The sequence below is a fragment of the Plecotus auritus genome, assembly GCF_963455305.1.
Source record: "Plecotus auritus genome assembly, chromosome: 2".
NCBI lineage: Eukaryota > Metazoa > Chordata > Mammalia > Chiroptera > Vespertilionidae > Plecotus > Plecotus auritus.
Genome location: NC_137771.1, coordinates 171,328,659 through 171,347,841, shown reverse-complemented (window position 1 = coordinate 171,347,841; position 19,183 = coordinate 171,328,659). Strand labels below are relative to the sequence as shown.

Here is a 19,183-nt window from a genome sequence, read left to right as displayed (position 1 = left end):
GATCTCTGCCTTTTGTTTTGTTCCCACCATTGTCATGTTCCCCCCACCCCCTCCCACCCCATGACGTTCTTGTATACTTTCTTTTGAAGCACCCTCCAAAAGAGTCCTTGTAGGTGATATCACATGGGGAGTGAGTTAATTAAATATTTGACCAAACATAACAGGCTAATTTTTAAGCTGATAATTTTGTATGGCCTGTGAATTATGTTATAAATATCCAAATGGCTTTTGGCAGGAAAAAGGCTCCCCACCCCTGGATAAGGGAAACTGGGATTCAGACAGATGAAGGTACAAAAACATCTGTCCTCTTCTGCCCGATCACATTGCTTTTCTCGGATGAATAGAGGTGAGGACTCCAGGGGTGTGGCAGTAAGAGCTGCAATGATAACCCCATCATACCACCCCCTGCATTACAGCACACAATGACCTTTTACTGTTTAACAAGCCCGGAGCTCCCCACTCATGGCCCAGCTCCACCTCTCACCCAAAGCCTTCCCAACACCCCACTGCAGTGCTCATGTACCGTCCCCACTTCCCACGGTTCCTTTGTCTCTCTGTCATGTGTGAGACGTGCCTGTTAGATGGTTCTGGACGGAATGGCTCATCTCACACTTGCTTTTATTTTCCTATAGTACCTTGCAGAGTGTCTGCCAAATAAGAGTGCTCACCGCAGCCTGCTGAAGGGAACTGCCAGTCACTGGCAAGATGCTTAGGAAAGCTAACTCATCTCAGGGAGAACTTGAGGGGTTCATGGAGGAAGCCCCCTGCAGAGCACATCCCCTGTGGAAGCAAAGCTTCACCCCTCCCCCACCCCGAAGCAGGACTGGTGCGGTGGGCGGGGGGGGGGGGGGGGGGGGGCGGGGGGAGACGCTGGTTACCTCTTACTATTGTTCCTCAGTTTGGCTGGTGTTTTGGGGAGCTGGATGGGCTCCTTTAACGCTCCTTTCAGATGAATGATCCTTTCTTGAATCACCTCCCGTATGTTCTTGATCCACTCCTGCTTGGTTTCTATGTTGGAGGCCTGGAGTGCCACAGGGAGAGAGAGTCAGCACCCATCTCCCTCGGTCCTGCCCAAGCAGTTCTCACCGAATGTTTGAGGGGCTTATTTCTCCTTTTATTCTCAGGACTCTTCAGTCCCAGGGCCACGCTGCTCCAACTAGAGGAGGGCTATGACCGCAAGATGTAATGGAGACGGGTGCAGGGTGATTTCTAAGTATTTATGACCTGCAGGGTGTACTGCTATCTGCCCTGAGGCTGGGGCAGTACCTGGAGGTCCCCTGGGCCAGGGATGAACACTTTGGTGACTCGGGAGGTCTGGGAGCACTGGGAGAAGCAGCAAGCAGGCACCTGGAGGCAGCAGCTAACAACCAACAGGTGCAGATAATGCTCAGGACGTTCAGCACCCGGGATGGCCACGCAGGCTATGCGGGCTGCAAGTCAGTCCTGGGTTCTTGGCCTGGAAACCTGCTCATTGGAGGCGTCACCCATCCCACGAATCCCACTTGTCTCTGTGGAACTTAGTTCAGGTCATTCTGTCTCACGACAGGCAGCAGCTGTGCTGGCAATGCAGCGTCGGGTACTGCCAGGTAAGCACATGGCTGGTGGGGGCCCACGGGCAGCACCTCTTCCCAGTGAGACCAACATTTCCACAAGCCCTGACTCAGTGCCCCGGTGCGCGTGCCCTGCCGAGCTGACGTGACTCCTCACGGCCGTTGTCTGGGGGAAGGCCCTTTCTTATCATTCCTCTCAATCAGCATCGTTCCCATGCTCTACAACTTACTAGAGCTTCTAGAGTTCATGTTCCCAGGAAGGGTCCATGCCTTACACATACTGCCCTGCACAGCACTGAGCAGAATACCTTACATGGTCAAGGTTCTCAGGAAAAAATGTTAAATGAATGTGGAGCAAATCAAGGTGACTTTTGTCAAAGGGTCACCTGTTGCCCTGGACACTTGAAGGGGACACAGGATAGAACATCTTTAGTGGGCCCTGTTGAGGAAGCCCAGGAGGCCACGCCCTGCCTTCTTCACTCTATGCTCCTACAGGTGCATGGACCTAGGAGACCACGTGTCTTTGAGGTGTTGAGTCTACTTCCAGGACAGAATTTGCTTCTCAACCCCCAGGAGATGCCGCCCTTCCCCAGACAGGCCTGTGGTCTGCTGGCCTAGCTGTAGATTTAAGAGGCCCACATCCCCTCCGCCCCCCAACCCTGGTCTTGAGCCCAGCAGAGGGCAGTACTCACTTTCAGCACGGTTTTATTGTCAGAGGACGGGGTGCGCCCAGACCACAAGGCGAATTTGCAGGGGTCCCCCTCTACGTGCTCCGTCACACCCAGCTCTGAGGTCTGTAGACAGGAAATGCCTGTGAGAGGCGGGGAGGGGAGGGCAGTGGGGAAACTCAGGGCTGGGGTGGGAAAAGCAGCAAAGAGGAGAGGGCTGAGGAAGGGGCTTCTGTCAATCAAACTCAAATAGACTGGGTGTTTTGTTCATCTACCTGGAAATAAAGGACCTACAGGCCTGCGCCTGATTAGCAGGTAGCAGGGAGGGAAGGTGAAGAAGGAGGCGATGAAAGCAACAGGAAGAAGAACCGTGGACTGTAAAATGCAGAGGTGGGAGTCAGAGGGAGAGCTTTTCAAATAGGAGGCAATTTCATTTGTCCAGGATTCTGGTGTGGCGCTGGGGGAGAGATGAGCAAGGGTTCGAGATCCCTTCCTGCCCAAGGGCTCCATGACAACAGGGAGTCTTGTCGTTCCCCACCTACCAGTAGCTTGTTCTTGTAAACATATTTCGTGTGTCCTGAAGAGTCTTTGATCTCCTTGCTAAAAACCAAGGAGATCTCAAAGAGGAACAAGTGCCGCTCCCGTCCCTTCCGGATCAGAGACTTGGGGTCCCACACTTGGAAGGCGTCCTGGAGGATCAGCTCCCCCTGCACGTCCAGGTTCTCGTCGAACCCTGAAAAACACCCATTTCACCCTGCAGAGTTTCTCTAGCGCCACGTTCAGCGTGCCATGCTCCACCCTCATGGAGAAAGGCTTCCCTGGCTGTGAGCCCTCAGCTCCGCTGTGCTTTCTCTCTCTCGCTGGTTCCTGAAACACCTGAGCACGTGAGTAGCTGGCTCTTCAGAAATGTAATCAGACCCCCTCTGCACCAGCTCTCCCACAGGTAACCAGGACTCGGGGAATCTCCTGCAAAGCTCCTGTGCAACCTCCCACAGCTCCACTGTCGTCTAGGACCTCCTGCAGGGGTGAACCCACAGCTCCCACCTCCACAGCTTCCACTGCCCCACCTGGAGCTCGGAGTGGGGCTGAGCACACGCACTGCCCCATCGGGTGCCCTTGACTCCACTTTACTTGGTGTGGCTCTAGTTCTCATGGTCCATTCCTAGGACTATTTCCTTTGACTGCTCTTATACAGGGTGGTGCATAATCCTTCAGAAATTTATATTTATACCACTTTAAATCTTTAACAGAGATTCTGAAACTTTACAGATCACCCAGAGAGCTTGTGAGAACACAGATTGCTGCCCACCGCTCACCCCCAAAGAGGGTGGGATTCAGTAGGTGTGGGGTGGAGCCCATGAATTTGCACTTTGGATAAGCTCACAGGTGCTGCGGCTGCTGCTCCACAGACCATACTTGGAGTAGCTAGATCCAGAGTACAGGTCGGGGAAAGGTTAGAGGAGAAAGGGACACCCTGGTATGGGAGGAGGTGCAAACAGAAAAGAAAGGGGTGGAGAAACTGTGACAGTAGGAATATATTCAGATGGTTAGTGCTTAGTCTGGAGAAGGTAACCAGGGCTCCTTTGCGTGTAGAAATGGGGCTTCCTTGCCAAAGGTGACCTAGAAGTATTGAGACCAGACCAAGTGTTTTAGATGGAGGGAGGGAGAGGGAGAAGGAGCCCACAGGTTTACATATATACAACACAGTACACTTATCTTCCTCCACACCTGTTTGCCAGCTCCGACTGGGATGAGTAGACTCATCTAAGAACTTCCACCCCAATAGGGCTGCTCTGCCCATCTGTTTTGCGGTGTTAAGAGCAATTTATTGGAGCCTCACTCTGCCAGGTTTCTGGATCCCAAGACAAGACATGGTTCCAGAGGATTGAATGGACGTTGGTGAAGTTCTACCAGGTTTACCTGGCTGGGCTTTTCCACCGGCTAGGAACGGCATAAGTGTAGCTGCACACCAAGGTGAATGTACTTAATGTCACTGAACTGTACACTTAAAATTGGTTACAATGGTAAACCTTAGGTTATGCATCTTTTACTACAATAAAAAAGAAGGGCATTGGGCTGAAGACAGTGTGTGTGTGTGTGTGTGTGTGTGTGTGTGTTCATGCCTGCAGGATGTCTACTTATTCTTCTGACAAATGCAATGCAACCTGGGACCAGAAGATGGGACTGTCAGACGAGGAAACTGTGATTGAGGGGAATGTAGATGAACAGGACTGCTGTGGGTCAGGGCTGTAGCCCACCTGTAGTAAAGGTGATGGCCTGTCCTAGACCATCTCACAGGCAGCAAGCCGTCTACATACCTGAAACAGCTCAGGCTGGTCTACCTGGAGGCAGGTGTTAGCTGAGCTGGACCCTGTGGAGCTCCTGGCACACTGCCCGAGGACCTAGGCAACCACTTGCCATTTCTCCTCTCTTCTGGCCTTGCCCCTTACCTGACTTCATGCCACTTCCCTCCCATGATACAAGCTCTCTGGTCTTAAGAAAGGAGGGGGCTCCCCCAGGAGGCAGAGAGGATAGCTACCTTCCAGCATGCTGACATGCATGGCGTCATTGGCTTTCTTTGGGACGCTGAGCATCACCTCCAGGCCATCCTTGAGCTCTCCCTTCCCTTCTTCACAGCAAGTTAAAAGTTCCTGGGGAAAAGTCCAAATACAATTAGAACCATCTCCCCCAGCTTCCCCACCCTCTCGGCACCAAACCCATTCAGGCAATTACAGCCAGAGTCATTCTCTACAATGGCTCCCTCTAAGCTATAAGGAAAGTGCGGTGGGGTAGGATGGGATTAGCTCCAAAGAATTCAACCACAAATTTTCCCCCAAACTGAGCTCCCTCAGCTCAATCTCATCCAAACTAACTCAATTCAACCCAAGTGGTAGTGTGTTCGCTGACACTTGACTGCCCTCCTGGAGAAGAGAATGTCCCTTGCAAAGCTCAGGAGCAGAGGTGCAGTCCTGTGGAACCATGAAGAGAAGACAAGGGCATGCCAAGAACGCTCAGCATTCATTTGTCACCCGCACTTCTATGTACATACCTCTACTGCCTGAATGCTGACTCCCATCATACTGGGAGCAATCTGGGGCTATAGACATCATAGGTTTATGGCATTTCAAAGTTATAAAAGATTTTTAGATCCTATGGCTCAGGAGTTCCTAACCTGGGGCCAACAGATGGGATTCCGTACTAGTCCTTTCATTGTCAGATGAGGAAACTGATTAAGGGGAATAGAGATTCTCCCCAGGTTACAGAATTCATTGGAGGTAAAGTAATGCAGGGGATTGAGTCCAGGTTTCTTAAATCCAAGTCCAGTGGTCCATCCACCACACCAACCCTGTCTCCTCCATGTCCTCCACCACATTGAGACTTCCCGGAGCATGCCCTCTCTTTCACATCCTCACTGGAAACTAGGTCATTACCATCTCTAAAAAAGATATAGAGTATTTGGTTGATGGAGAAAAGATAATTTCCAACTATCCTAGGAATCATAAAGACCATTTGCAATGATTCTGGCCAAATCAGAAAAATGCTGACTTTGATTTTTCTTATCAGGGTTATTGTATCTTGCTCACTTTGACCCTCGGAAGGAAACAGTTAAGCAACAGATCTGCAATCCATACTGTCTCCTTGGGGAGTTGAGGATAGGGGGAGGCAGGGGATGGGTGGATGAGTGGGGATGTACTTTCAGGAAAGAAAGAAGTTGAGCAGGTTAAGCCTTGTACACATGTGAACTACAGACTTTCTAGCAAATAAATGAATGACACTTGCTCTGGAATGCCTTTAGTAGAATGGATGTGGCCTATTTATCCAGGACATCTTATGGTAAATATACCTGGAATCTGGGGCTCTACGGGCATGGCTCCCTGGAAAGTATCATGTAAGCTATGCAACTATTTAAGTAAAAAGTGAGTACACTTCATGACCACAACGGCTCTCTTCAGGGCAGGTGATATAATACATCATTTGGAAACCTTGTATGTTGATCCGGGCCCCAGCACATCCTGACACTGCCAGAAGGGTCTTGGAGCTGCTGGCAGTCCGGGACTTCTCTCTCTTTTACCTCTGCCCTAGATTATTTGTATCCTTGGAACTACAGCCATGCGCCACTTACCTATGGGGATACGTTCTGAGAAATGCGTTATTTGGGGACTTTGTCATCGTGTGAGTATCACAGAGGGCGCTTACAGAAACCTGGATGGGATAGCCTATTGCTCCTAGGCTACAAGCCTGTGAAGCATGTCACTGTATAAAACGATATGAGACTAAACCAAGCACAAGAGAAAATGCAGCAATCAAGAGAGGAGGTAAACATGATGTATATGAGGCTGCTGCCAGGATAACACAGATACTGTTTTGCAGGAAACTTGTTTTATAAGTAGAAAGAGTACACTCTAAAATAGTAAAAGAATAGTAAATGCATAAACCAGTAAGAGTCATTTATTGTCATTATCAGGTGTTATGTACTGTACATCACTGTATGTGCTGTACTTTTATACGACTGGCAGTGCAGCAGGCTTGCACCACAGCACATGCATATGCGTTGTGCTACCACATTATGACGGCTATGACATCACTAGGTGTTGGGAATTTTTTCAGCTCTATTGTAATCTCATGGGACCACTGTCATATATGCCGTCTATCGCTGGTCCAAGTGTCATTAGGAAGTACATGACAGTATTGGCAAAGCTTTGCACTTGGTAAGATATCCAGTTAGTGAGCATCTGGTATGAAAATCAAGTCCTTTGTGTTATCTTGGACACATTCCACATGAAGAAGGGAGCTTTGAGTGCCCACAGAAGAGGTGAACTGCCCAGAGCACATGTTTGGGAGGTAGAAGGGACCACTTCTCAGCTCTGTCCTTGGTACCACTCAGTATAATGGCATCATTGTTCACAAAGTTGGTTTTCTTCCACCAACCTGAACTTCTCTGATTCTCCCCACCACTTTCCTAATTCTAACCTGCCCACCCCTGTTTTCATACATTATCAAAAGGAACTTGTAGGCAGAAACATAAGAGAGAAATAAGAAATATGCTTCCGTTCACAACAGAAAACACCAATTAGTTTAACCCCCAAAGCAATTTGGCAAACCCACTAATCACCCAGCAGAGCCAATAAGTTCTACTCAGATCCCGGCGATAGTTTATGATAAGGCGAAGGCTCCACATTTCATTTACACCCCAAAGGACAGCTGCAGCAGATTTACACAGAGAATATTGAACATTCGAACTGATATATAGTTTTTACTTTCACGTAACACCTACTGTGAGGAACCCCAGAGGATACTGATAATTAAATATCAATTTATTTGGAATAAAACTGACTTTAATGAGAAAATAAATCCCATGTTATTTATTTATAGGAAAAGCTCAGCAAACTATTTTTCTTTTACTTGGCAGGCATTATGCTACCAGCACATTTAAAAGAGGCCAAAATTATCTTAAATGTTTTTTCCAATAACTCTACCACTTCTCCACAACCAAATTCCCATGACTTTATTTTTTTCCCATCTCAGTTACATACACAGTCATGTCTTCCTAAAACATTCAAGACAGAATGAAAGCCCAGAGCCCACCCTCCGTCTGCCTAAAGCAAGACACAGGACAGCCATCCATTCCCCACTTCCTCCCTGTCACAGAATTAATCTCTGGAACCTCAGCCTTATGGGTTTGAAAGGGAGAGGTGAAAAGCTGTCTTTCTCTTAGAACTGCATCTTAATTGACTTAAGACACTGTCAGTGTAGGTGGGGGAGTTAATCCCCCACCCCCAATTCCAGAAAAGGCTTGGGGATACTTAAATTTAAAACAACAACAACACAAAACTAAATTTTAAAAACCTTTTGGCATAAGAAAAACCATTCTGTGGGACAGGAAAAAGGGAGGAGAATAACACACAGAAACCTGGGCCAAGGAGAAACTACCGTGAGTAACCGGAGAAGTCAATGCTAACGATCTGGCAGGCAAAGGCACTGAAGGACCTGAAGGCAGAGAGCACACCACCCCCTGCGAGCCCCACCCTGAGATCTTATGAGAAATTCTGGGTCATTCTATTAGAAACTCCAACATGAAGAGGATGACAGCTTCAACAGCAGTTCTGCCAAAACAGCCGAGATGTCCTGCCCATTGCTATTTCTGACACTGGTCCTCGGTAAAGGCCCTGGGCACGATGCCGCGGTGTAATTTTCTAAGTCATCTCTGCAGAGTCGGATGACTAGGGTGCCTGGGAGCAGCAGCCCATAGTCTCTTCTTGGAGACAGGAAGGAGGTTTGAAGGAGGAGGCTGCAGGGGAAGGATGGTGCATGGCCCTGCCCTGGCCCAGAGCAGGAAGAGAGGTCCAAGACCCAGGCTCAATGCTGCCCCCACTCTGCTCATCCTGGAACCACAAGTGCTGAGCCAGGGAGACCATGGACCAGACCGGTGGGCACACTCTCTAACATGAGTAGAAACCCAGATTTGAAACTAGGCTGGTTTTCAGGGTTAGTGCAGCCAGAATATGTGAGATTCTGCAAGCATGAGCTGAATTTCCAAACATGAGCTGATTTTCATTACATTTTCTCTGGAACTATACTACTTATAACATGCCCTCTCACTATCCTTTGCATTTGAGGAGCAGCCAGCAAAATATTCAAACTTAGGGAAAACTGCATTTACACATCTTAAGAATTCAGATAGACAGTGGTTATATAACTGCCTATAATATCAATTTCCCAGGCTTTCTGTGGGGAAATGTCATATTTTCAGATTGTCAGCATATCCTTCTCTGAGAAGAATCAGCCCAACTACTTAGTAGTTTACATCATTTTATTTGACTTTTAAAGAAAAGATTTTGGAGGAAACCCTCATCTCTTGGTTGGCTCCAGGAGAACCTCAATATATGGGATCCTACAGACACCGAGTGTCATTGTGCTTTGAATACGCACTCTTTGATCAACCCCTTTCCCTCAAAAACCTTTAGTCTGACAAACCAGAGATTACGACAATGGCAAGTACTGCCCCGGGCCTCCATGCCCATGCAGACTGGCACTGCCCCTAAGATCTTGGCCCCTGATCCTGTCGGAAGCAGGGGCCATGAGAGGGAATCTGTCCCAGGAGGAAGGGACAGGGGAGGCTTTACCTACCAGCCAGTGGCTCGGGTGGCAATCACTCAAAGTGGTGCACTGGTGGGTAGGTGGGAAAATAGTCACCCTGTTCCTGCTCCCAGTTCCCCTCTTTCCCCCAGTGAATAAGCATCTGGAATTTGAAGGGATGGGACATACAGACTGGAGCCAGCGATGAAAGCATGGGTTCATCGCTCAAGTTCTGGTCTGGGCAGAGGAGAGGTCTTTAGGTGGAAGCTCTCCCATCTTTGACAAAGCGGGACCCCCCGGGCCTGGCAGGGGGGAGGGGAGACACCAAGGGCAGGGAGGTACCTTCAGGAGCAGTTGGTACTTGGTGATCCTCTGGACGGGCTTGATCAGGTAGGAAGAGATGGAGTTGGCCAGACCGTGCCGCTGCTGTATCTCCTACAGGATGGAAATGAGCACCATCAGACATGGAGGGGCATGTGCATGTGTGTTCTGGGCAGGAGGCAGGTGGGGTAAGAAGAGAGGTGAAAGGAGAAAAGGCAATTATGAGAAACTTCGTTGATAGGGAAGGGGAAGGAGAAAGAGAATGATGAGAGACTAAGGTGCATACAGAAATAGAAGTCAAGAGGAGAGATGGAAAAAGGGGAGAAACTTTAGGGAAAGAAGGCAGATTTGCAAAATAAATGGAACTTAAGACATACAGACACAGGTAGAGAAAGTGATGAGGTAAATAACAGGTAGAAGGGCAAAGGGGAGGTGAAGAAGTAGAAGTGAAGGAAATAAACCCAGAATGGAGGACATGAGAGGGGGATAAAAGGAAGGTGAGAATAAAGGGAAGGCAGAGAGTGAGCTCTGGTTTCTATTCTGACGACTCCCGAGTCTTTGTTGGCCTGCAGTCTCCCTCTTAGAACTGCACAGGACAGATCTCACTTCCCATTCCTCCTCTCTTCAGATTTCACACATCCCACCCTAGAATCACCACTTTTCCTTATAACTTGTTCACTGTGATCAATGGTAGGGACTCCCCTCATTCTTCAGGTCTGCTAAGCTGGAAACCATGGGGTCATTTCCAGCATTTTCCCTCTGTGATCCCTGAACCCTGGGGAGGATGATCTTTCCTGGCCACACTGCCCACATCATTCATGCCCAGGCTGTGACCATGGCTTCCAGCTGTTCATGCCTCTAGTTCTCATGTTAGTCCTCTCTCTCTCCTACCTCCAAAATGATCTATTCCCCAAGGTCTAGGTGCTATGAAAATTAGAGAAGGGTGAATTTTAGTCCCTTCCCTCAAGAACCTCTATGCTAGCTAGCTGATAAGACTCACACATATGAAAGAGAGAGCAACCAAGGATGACAGAAAGACTTCTCACTGATACTGCCAGGGAGACCAGAGAGGAGTCCCTGCCCCAGGAGTGATTTTACAGATAACGCCTTCACTGGGGCTTAGAGGACAGGGAGGGGTGGTGAAGTGGGAAGTTGGAGGAATGGTACTCAACAAACAGGAAATATATAAAGCCCAAATGCACAGGAAATAATCCTTATGTATTTAGATGACAATGAGGACCATGCCTGAATGGTATAGAGGGTGCACACCTAGATTCTAGAAAAAGTGAAAAATACAGCTAGATAAACAAGATGCTTTTAGGGCATTGATGAGGTTGAGCTAGAACAAAGAATTAGGATTTGATGATGAGCTTCTCAATGTAAAGTACTGTGGACATTAAATGGAAGGAAATTATGGTGGAAGCAATGTTTCAGAAAGAGTAACTGAAGCCTACGAACAACACAGGGGGTGGAGGTTGGGAAATAGAGACAGGGAGACGGAGTTTACTGCATAAGCCTTATTGCAAACTTAAAGTTACCACATGATCCAGCAATTCCACTCCTCGGTATACAGGGTGGGCAAAAGTAGGTTTACAGTTGTCAGTACTCAAAACACAGAGTTTATTCGTGTGTTATTATTTATTATTGTATTATTTTCCATATGAACAACTACTACTATGAACAACCTACTTTTGCTCCACTCTGTATACCCAAGATAAATGAGAACATATGTCCACACAAAAACTTGTATACAAAGTTTACAGGAGAATCTATATATATAAAAGCCTAAGCGACCATTACGACCGGTCGACCGAACGACCAGTCTACCAGTCACGATGATGTTCACTAACCACCAAAGGGCAGATGCTCAATGCAGGAGCTGCCCCCTGGTGGTCAGTGCACTCCTACAGCCAACCTCCCATGGCCGGCCAACCTCCCGCAGTCCCTTTCCCAGCTGGCCGGCCCCAGTTGGCCCCAATTGGGACTGGCTGAGACAGCCCCGATCAGCCCTGATCGCCAGCCAGGCCGAGGGACCCCACCCGAGCATGAATTTGTGCACCGGGCCTCTAGTTATTAATAATATGGAAAAGGAGGGTACAACCCAAATGTCAACCAATTGATGAATGGAGAAACAGAATGTGGTGTATCTGTACAATGAAATACTACTTGGCTGTAAAAAGGAATGAAGTACCAAGACATGCTACAACATGGATGAACCTTGAAAATATCATGGTATGTGAAAATAGTCAGTCACAACAGAACACATATTATCTGATCCACTTTTATAAAATATCCAAAAAGGTAAATTTAAAGAGCTAGAAAACAGGTCATTGGTTGCTTAGGCCTGGGGGAATAAGGGGGAGGATAAGATGTGGGGGGTGATTGCTTTTGGGGATGATATAAAAATTCTAACATTGACTGTGGGGATGGTTGCACACGTCTGTGAGTATAATAAAGCCATAATGTATATTTACACCTATTTATATCTATATCTTCAGGCGTGTAACATGGGGGCTTGCCATAAGCTAAGATTAGTGAAAACAAAGTGTTAGGAGGAATAAAAGAAACATTGAAAGTTAGGGCTTGCTATGTGGCCATGGAGGAGGGTAAAGAAGAGGGAATGATAAAAATAAATTATTCAATTTATTTCCTGCCAATTACCCCAGAAAGTAGCAATTTGCTCACTCATTTGCCTCTTCCCTACAGGTGTGTAGTCATAGCAGGACTTGTTCAAGGATGATGGGCAGAACAGCTGGCAGCCTGACTCTCCTTGGGCAAATGAACATTGTGAGATAATTTGGGGCCTTGGCAGACAGCACAGGCAATAATGTACCTGTGACAGTCCTCCCTCTCTGACAAGACACCCAGCTCTGGGAAGGCTGCCTATGCAGCAGTGAGGAAGGGGCTGCCTTACATCTGGAGTAGAAAATTCTGGATCATGTGAATGTGGGAGCCTTTCCAGGACTTCAATTTTCTGTGTTCTCTTTACAATAATGGGTGATAAGAGACCACCTTTATTAAGGGTTTATCTCTTTTATAGAATGAGGGCCTAAAGCAGATGGTTCCTACCTGTAGAACTTAGGGAAACCCTTCTGATGGATTGGGGAAACAAGTTGCAAAAATGATGCTTTCCAGAAAGCATTGGGAACAATCAGGAGAGTTTACTGTTCTTCCTCCCCACCTCTAGGACCAGCTCTGGGAACTCCCACAGACTGGAGTTCTGGCTTCCATTGGCCTTCCCAGCTAAGGTAGAGGCTAATTAGGAACTAACTGGGAAATGGAGGATAGGGTGCAAGATTTGGGGAATGACTTATTAGTCAAAGTCCAGGAATTGGCTAGGAACAGGAATATGAGGAATGTAGGACTAAAGGAAAATACAGTTTAGCACCAGACTCTGTAATGTGTACAAAGTGAAGCAGGCAAACCATTAGTCAACCTCAAGGGGCTCACAGTTGGGGGAGGTGTGAGTAATGGAAAGGCACATGGTTAAACTGCCAAAAGGCAAATTGTTGTTACAAATGCAATACGAGTGACACAAAATATCATGTATGCATAGAGGAAAGGAAAGATTTCTGCAGAAAGCAACATGTGACCTTTAAAGTAAAGGAAGAATTTTGAAGAGTGACTTTGTGTGGTTGTGCACACATGAGCATGCCTATGTGCAAAGAGGGACCACAATCCATTTTAGGCAGAGAAAGCAGTGTGAGCAAAGATAAGAAAGCAGAACAGTGTACGGCCTGCTCAGAGCCCAGGGCGAGTGTGTTCAGAAAAACACAAAGTGGAAGACAGGACACAGTGCATTGACAATGTCAAAAAGGCCCTTCTGGAGACTGTTGATTAATAGTCTACCAGAAACATCTTAAGGAAAACACATTATTAAGCAAAGATAATGGCAGAAAGCATTCCATAAACTCTGACAAGTTAGGGAAGCGCTTTACTTGGATTTTCTGTTTTATCACGTCTAACCTTAGAATTCCAGTCAGGACCGTTAGAACCAGTTCTATGTTAATGCTCCATTAAAATAGCACATGTGCTTTTTTTCTTGACTGGCTTTCTCCCACTCAAGTGTCATTCCTCCACTGAGCAATAAATCCTTGTAGAATCATTTCTGTTACAGCAGTGTTGGGCTAGAAAGATGCTCAGAGAAGGTTTATTCTGTAAACTTGAGTATGGGAACTGTAGTTACATGTCTGTATCCCCCAGGGGGCCCAGCAATTACCTACAATTGTGCTTCCCATCTATCTGACATACAGTAGATATTCAGATATTTATGGAAGGAATGAGAGCAGGTAGGCAGAAAGACAGACTGATCCTATGTAATAAAAGGGTAATATGCAAATTGACCGTAACGACTGAACGACCGGGAACCGGTCGCTATGATGCACACTGACCACCAGGGGGCAGATGCTCAACATAGGAGCTGTCCCCTGATGGTCAGTGTGCTTCCACAGTGGGAGCTCCGCTCAGCCACAAGCTGGGCTGACAGCTGCGAGTGCAGTGGCGGTGGTTGGAGCCTCTCCTGCCTCCGCAGTCGGACATCCCCTGAGGGCTCCCAGGCTGCCAGAGGGATGTCTGACTGCCAGCTTTCGCCTGGTCCCCTTGGGAAAGGGCCTAAGCTGGCAGGTGGACCTCTCCCGAGGGCTCCTGGGTTGCAAGAGGGCACAGTCCGGGCTGAGGGACCCCCCTGAGTGCACAAATTTTCGTGCACCAGGCCTCTAGTGAGATGATAAAACATTCTGAATTTCAAGTTTTTGTCACTTCTGATATGACTACCAGAATGGCCATCACTGCTACAGTCCCCCTCTCACTGAACTTCCTTTCCCCCTTCATTTCTTCTCTCCCTCTTGCTCTTCCCTTGCATCCTATAGTGACCCACTTGGCTCTGTTCACTGTAGGTCACTCTCTGGGGCCCAAGACTACACAGACTTGTGCCATCATTCACCAATAGGACTGGCTCCTCATTAAAAACCAAAGGATCTGATGAGATCCATCAGCTCTGACCTTTCTCTGGGCTTCTATTCCACACACATGCTCGACCTTGGGTGCACATTACTCTCACCTGGACACTTTAAAAACTCTCAATGCCCAGCTCAGACCCAGGCCAATCCTCACAGAACCTCAGAGGTGGGACCCAGAATCACTAATGTTCAAAGCTCCCCAGGTGACTCTATGTGTAGCCAAGGTTAAAACAGTTGCATTAGAGTAGGGATTCTCAAACTTGAGTGGGCATTAGAGTCACCTGGAGGGTGAGCTAAAACTCAGATGGTCGGGCTCTAGCCCTGGAGATTCCGACTCAATAGAAGTGGAGGGCGAGTCCAAACTATGCACGTCTAACAAGCTCTCAGGTGATGATGATGTGGCAGGTCTGGGGACTATACGTTGAGACTCCCTCCATGTGAGGGAGCTATATATGAAGTAAAAGTGAAACCTCTTAGTCAACCCCTGCATCATAGCAGGCTCCTCTACACATGAGATTTATGGCTAGCTCTGTTTGTGGTTGAGGCATGGAGGCAAACATGCCTTGTCCAAAATCATAGCACTTGGGCTGGGATGGGTTTAAACAAAAGACAAACACTGATCCATGCTTTATCCAGGAGATAGAGGTTTGGAGTGGCCAGTAAAGAAAAGCGAGGAACAAAGTGAGTAACCTATTATCCCAAGGTAATGAAGCATTTCCACCTGCCTCAATGGCTCAAGAATGGAAAATCACAGCTTACGTCAAAGAAGGTGCCTGCATGCTCCAGGATCAGCTGGTTGGAATCAGGTTTGTTTTTACAGTAGGTGACATACATCTGAAATTTGTCTGCCTAAAAAGAACAAAGACAAGAACAGGTAAGCATCCATGCGTTGCTCCCTTCTGTTGACTGTGTCTACGGGGCCCAGCAGGGGCTGTGTAAACAGATACGGTGTGCTGCAGGATTATCTGTGGCCAATGTTCTGGGCTTATCTGGTCCATGCTCCCCAGCTTTGGGATGCTTTTTTCCTAACAGCAGGAGAAAGCTCACTGAAAGTAAGCTCATTGTAATACTAGTCAGTGCTGGAAAGAATAAGCAAAAACCAATTCACATATCATAACGTATTCTGCAGTTGGACAGCACTTACTTAGAGATTATCCCCTTTGGGGGATTACCTACAATTGTGCTTCCCATCTTGAACAATGACAGCATTTGCTCGGAAAGCAAAAATCAAGGCATGAAAATGAAGTATGATCTCAGCGCTAGATCTGCTTGTACTTCAAGGGTCTCCATGGGGGGTGGTTTGCAGGGGGTATCAAGTGACTATGCGGCCATTCCCAACTTCTCAGAAGCAATGATGGGGGGAAGGGAGGCAGGGGGACCCTCGGGCCAGGGTCTGAACAATGAGTCCTAACCAGGTTGTTACTTCAAGTCAAGAACCTTATGGCTTGGTGAAAATTCACTTCTTATTTCTCTCAGGACCCTCTGGGTTAATGCTACCCACTCTTTCCACTGTGAAAGTTTTGTGTATTTTGGCCACCAAGTACTTTCCTCTTTGTAAAATGCTGCCATCTTGGTGCCTACAGAACATTTGGGATGTCCTCTTTGAGAAAGCAGCCTAGATATGCGTTATACCTGTAGCAGATTTCATTTGATCCTCATGAGAACCCTATGCAATGAGTTGCATTATCATCATCCCCATTTTACAGAAGTGAAAACTGTTCCAAAGTGGTAGAGCCTAGGAACGCTGACATCAGCCTTCTTGGTCATAGCCTTTCAATGCATTATAAATAACTCTTCTACCATTTACTCCTGCACTACACTCATAGGTAAGATTATAAGACCTAAAGTCACCTTGGGATAATTCTTGGCAAAATGTGCCTGTTTTATACAGTCACCAAAGGATTTCTGAAACTGGTTTTTGGGTTAATAGACTACCTGGAAGGCATTCATCATCCCTAAGAGATGATGCTGAATCATATTTATGGTTGATTGTAAGGCAAATCCACAAATTGTGTGAAACAAGATTTAAAAATCCCTTCATTTACTGACCAATCTTGTCTTCTCTACACTGGCTGTGCAAGGAATCATAAATTGCATATGAGCATTAACGTGAAGTATGCTTGGGCTCATGTAATTAAGAGGTAGAAAATGTAATAGAACAAAATAAGACAGCAGTCTGAGACTTCCTTAAGAAATGAGAGAATGCCAGGAAACAAACATGAAGGCTTCATGAAAAGAAAGTAACTCAAGACTTGAACTTTGGAACTGACTGTGATATTATGTCAGGGGACTAGTTGATCTCCCAGCTCATTTGAAATGTATCCATCTATAAAACATAAAACATAACAATAGCTCTGCCTACTCCATAACTCTTGAAACATGAAGATATTTTGAAAAGTATTCACCCATTTTGAGAAGTTATAATTAGACAATAATTATTAAATATCAGAACTCCTGATCTTTGGGAAGAATTTCCATGTTTAGTTGCACTTAGTGTTCTTTGTGACCTTCTCAGGAGATCTCTGCATTCATATCACAAACCTCAGCTGAAAATAATGTGATGTGGAGATGCTAATGGAGACTACTGTTTCCACTCATGTAATTAGAACCTGGTACATTCAGCCCATTGACTTGGCCCATGACAATAGCACCTTGAAAGAGAGTGACCTGACACTCATCTTGCAGGTCAGAACTGGGATGGATACCCAAAGAGTGTGTTCTTTTCTATTAAGGAAGAAAATGTAACCAATGGTTTGGTGGCTTGATGTATTCCTAAAGTTCTAATTCCCTAATCCTCACCCAGTTAAAAAACAAACAAACAAAACAAAAATAGTAGATGGAGCTAGAGTAGTCCTCTATCAAGGGTGCTGGTCTTGTCCTAATCTTCTGATATCTTAATTTTAGAAAGTGCTAGAAAACTTAGCATGGCACTTAGACACAATGTCTAAGGACTTCTCCCAAGGAGGGCTCTGCTCCTCAGAGAGGGTCTGCTTCTCTCAGATCTACTCATGGCCCTTTTCTACAGTCCCTGGTCCTATGTTAGAATGTCAGTGACACATTCTCAGGTCAGACTCCTGGGAAGCATGGGGGATGGGAGAACAGTATTTCAGGTCAGTTACCCAGGTAACAAAGCAGTGTCCCACATCCTCAGGCAGCTGCTCGTACTTCTCCAGCTCTTTGAGGAAGATGCTGTGAGGGAAGAGAAAGGCTGAGTCAGACATCTCTATTGCTGACCCCTGCTCCACCCAAGAGGATTGTGCTGAGGTCAACACATCCTCGTAAACCCTCTGTTATTTACACATGGCTTCTCCACTAAGTGATTACGTGGTCAAAAGTAGTTTATACTTCTCAGGCTGGAAGTAATGAAATATTATATTTGTTTTGGGCCTTCTATTTTAATAGCAACTACAAGCCTATTTTTATACAAGCCACCTGAGTACTCTATAATATTTAAAACATAGATATAAATATTAAAAAAGAACAAATTAATATCATCTGTAACCCCAGAGGTAAAGTGGAAAACTTTTTAATCCTACACAACTTCTAATTATTGTCCTTCTTCCACGATAGCCAATTTGTATTAAAAAAATAAGAGTTAATGTTTCCTAATGCAGACATCATTTTGGAAAAAAAGTTAACATAGAGAAAGTTATAACCCACTTCAAAGTTGAATTGAATTACTACTGAATAATCTGCTATTGTGGACATCTGTGCCATGGCTCCTTTCTGTGCTAATACATAATAAAGAGTTGACTATGAAAACTTCAAAGTAAGATATTACTTTCTTTGAGCTCAAAGAATACAAGCTCTAATAAGCAGGAATCACTGGAATAGAATTAGTTTTTTTTAAAAATCACACAACGTTTTCCAAATAAATAATTATGAGGATGTGGTGATACATGCTGATGAAAATGAATGATGGTGTTATCTTTACAAAGGACAATTTGACAATTTCTATCAACATTTTGTCTCTGCAATTTCAATCCTGGAAAATTTCCTGAAGTTGGATTCACATGTGCATAAGGTGGTGTACATACATGCGTATTCACTGTGACACTGTTTATAATAGCAAAAGATAGTCTGTAAATGACAAAGTAAACCATGGTACACCCACAGAACTGAATATTACATAGCTATAAAAAATAACAAAGCTTTCTATGTTTTCATATGGAAGATCTCCAGGGCAGGCTATTAAGTGAAAAGAGAAAGGTATAGAAGAATGTAGATAATACACGGCCTTTTGTCTATGTAGGAAATATATATTCTTATTTCCAACCAAAGAAACTAATGGTCAAAGGGTACAATTTCAGTTATACAAGGCAAATTCTGGAGATCTACATAGCATAGTATCTATAACTAATAACACTATATTATATACTTAACATTTGCTAAGATATACAGATATTATGTTAAATGTTCTTGCCTACTACTACTACTAATAATAACAGTAATAATAACAGGAGAGAGTTTTGAGAGGTGATGGATATATCTATTGCCTTGATGGCAGTGATGGTTTCATGGGTGTATACTTATCCCCAAATTCGTCAAGTTGTATATGTTAAATGTGTACAGCTTTTTACATATTAATCACACTTCAATGAAGTGATTT

General features: G+C 45.8%; 1 protein-coding gene across 26 annotated transcripts in view; it reads right to left on the bottom strand.

Annotated features, from left to right (window-relative positions):
* KALRN (kalirin RhoGEF kinase) overlaps nucleotides 1–19,183 on the bottom strand; it is a gene marked incomplete at both ends in the record, with an annotated part of 667,375 nt that overhangs the window by 209,082 nt on the left and 439,110 nt on the right. For all 26 annotated transcript variants that reach the window (XM_080657248.1, XM_080657225.1, XM_080657253.1 and 23 more), the window contains 7 exons: nucleotides 879–1,021; nucleotides 2,243–2,344; nucleotides 2,761–2,951; nucleotides 4,758–4,869; nucleotides 9,638–9,730; nucleotides 15,334–15,423; nucleotides 17,694–17,763. In XM_080657248.1, the coding sequence (XP_080513374.1) occupies nucleotides 879–1,021; nucleotides 2,243–2,344; nucleotides 2,761–2,951; nucleotides 4,758–4,869; nucleotides 9,638–9,730; nucleotides 15,334–15,423; nucleotides 17,694–17,763 (801 nt within the window). The remainder of the gene's footprint in view (nucleotides 1–878; nucleotides 1,022–2,242; nucleotides 2,345–2,760; nucleotides 2,952–4,757; nucleotides 4,870–9,637; nucleotides 9,731–15,333; nucleotides 15,424–17,693; nucleotides 17,764–19,183) is intronic.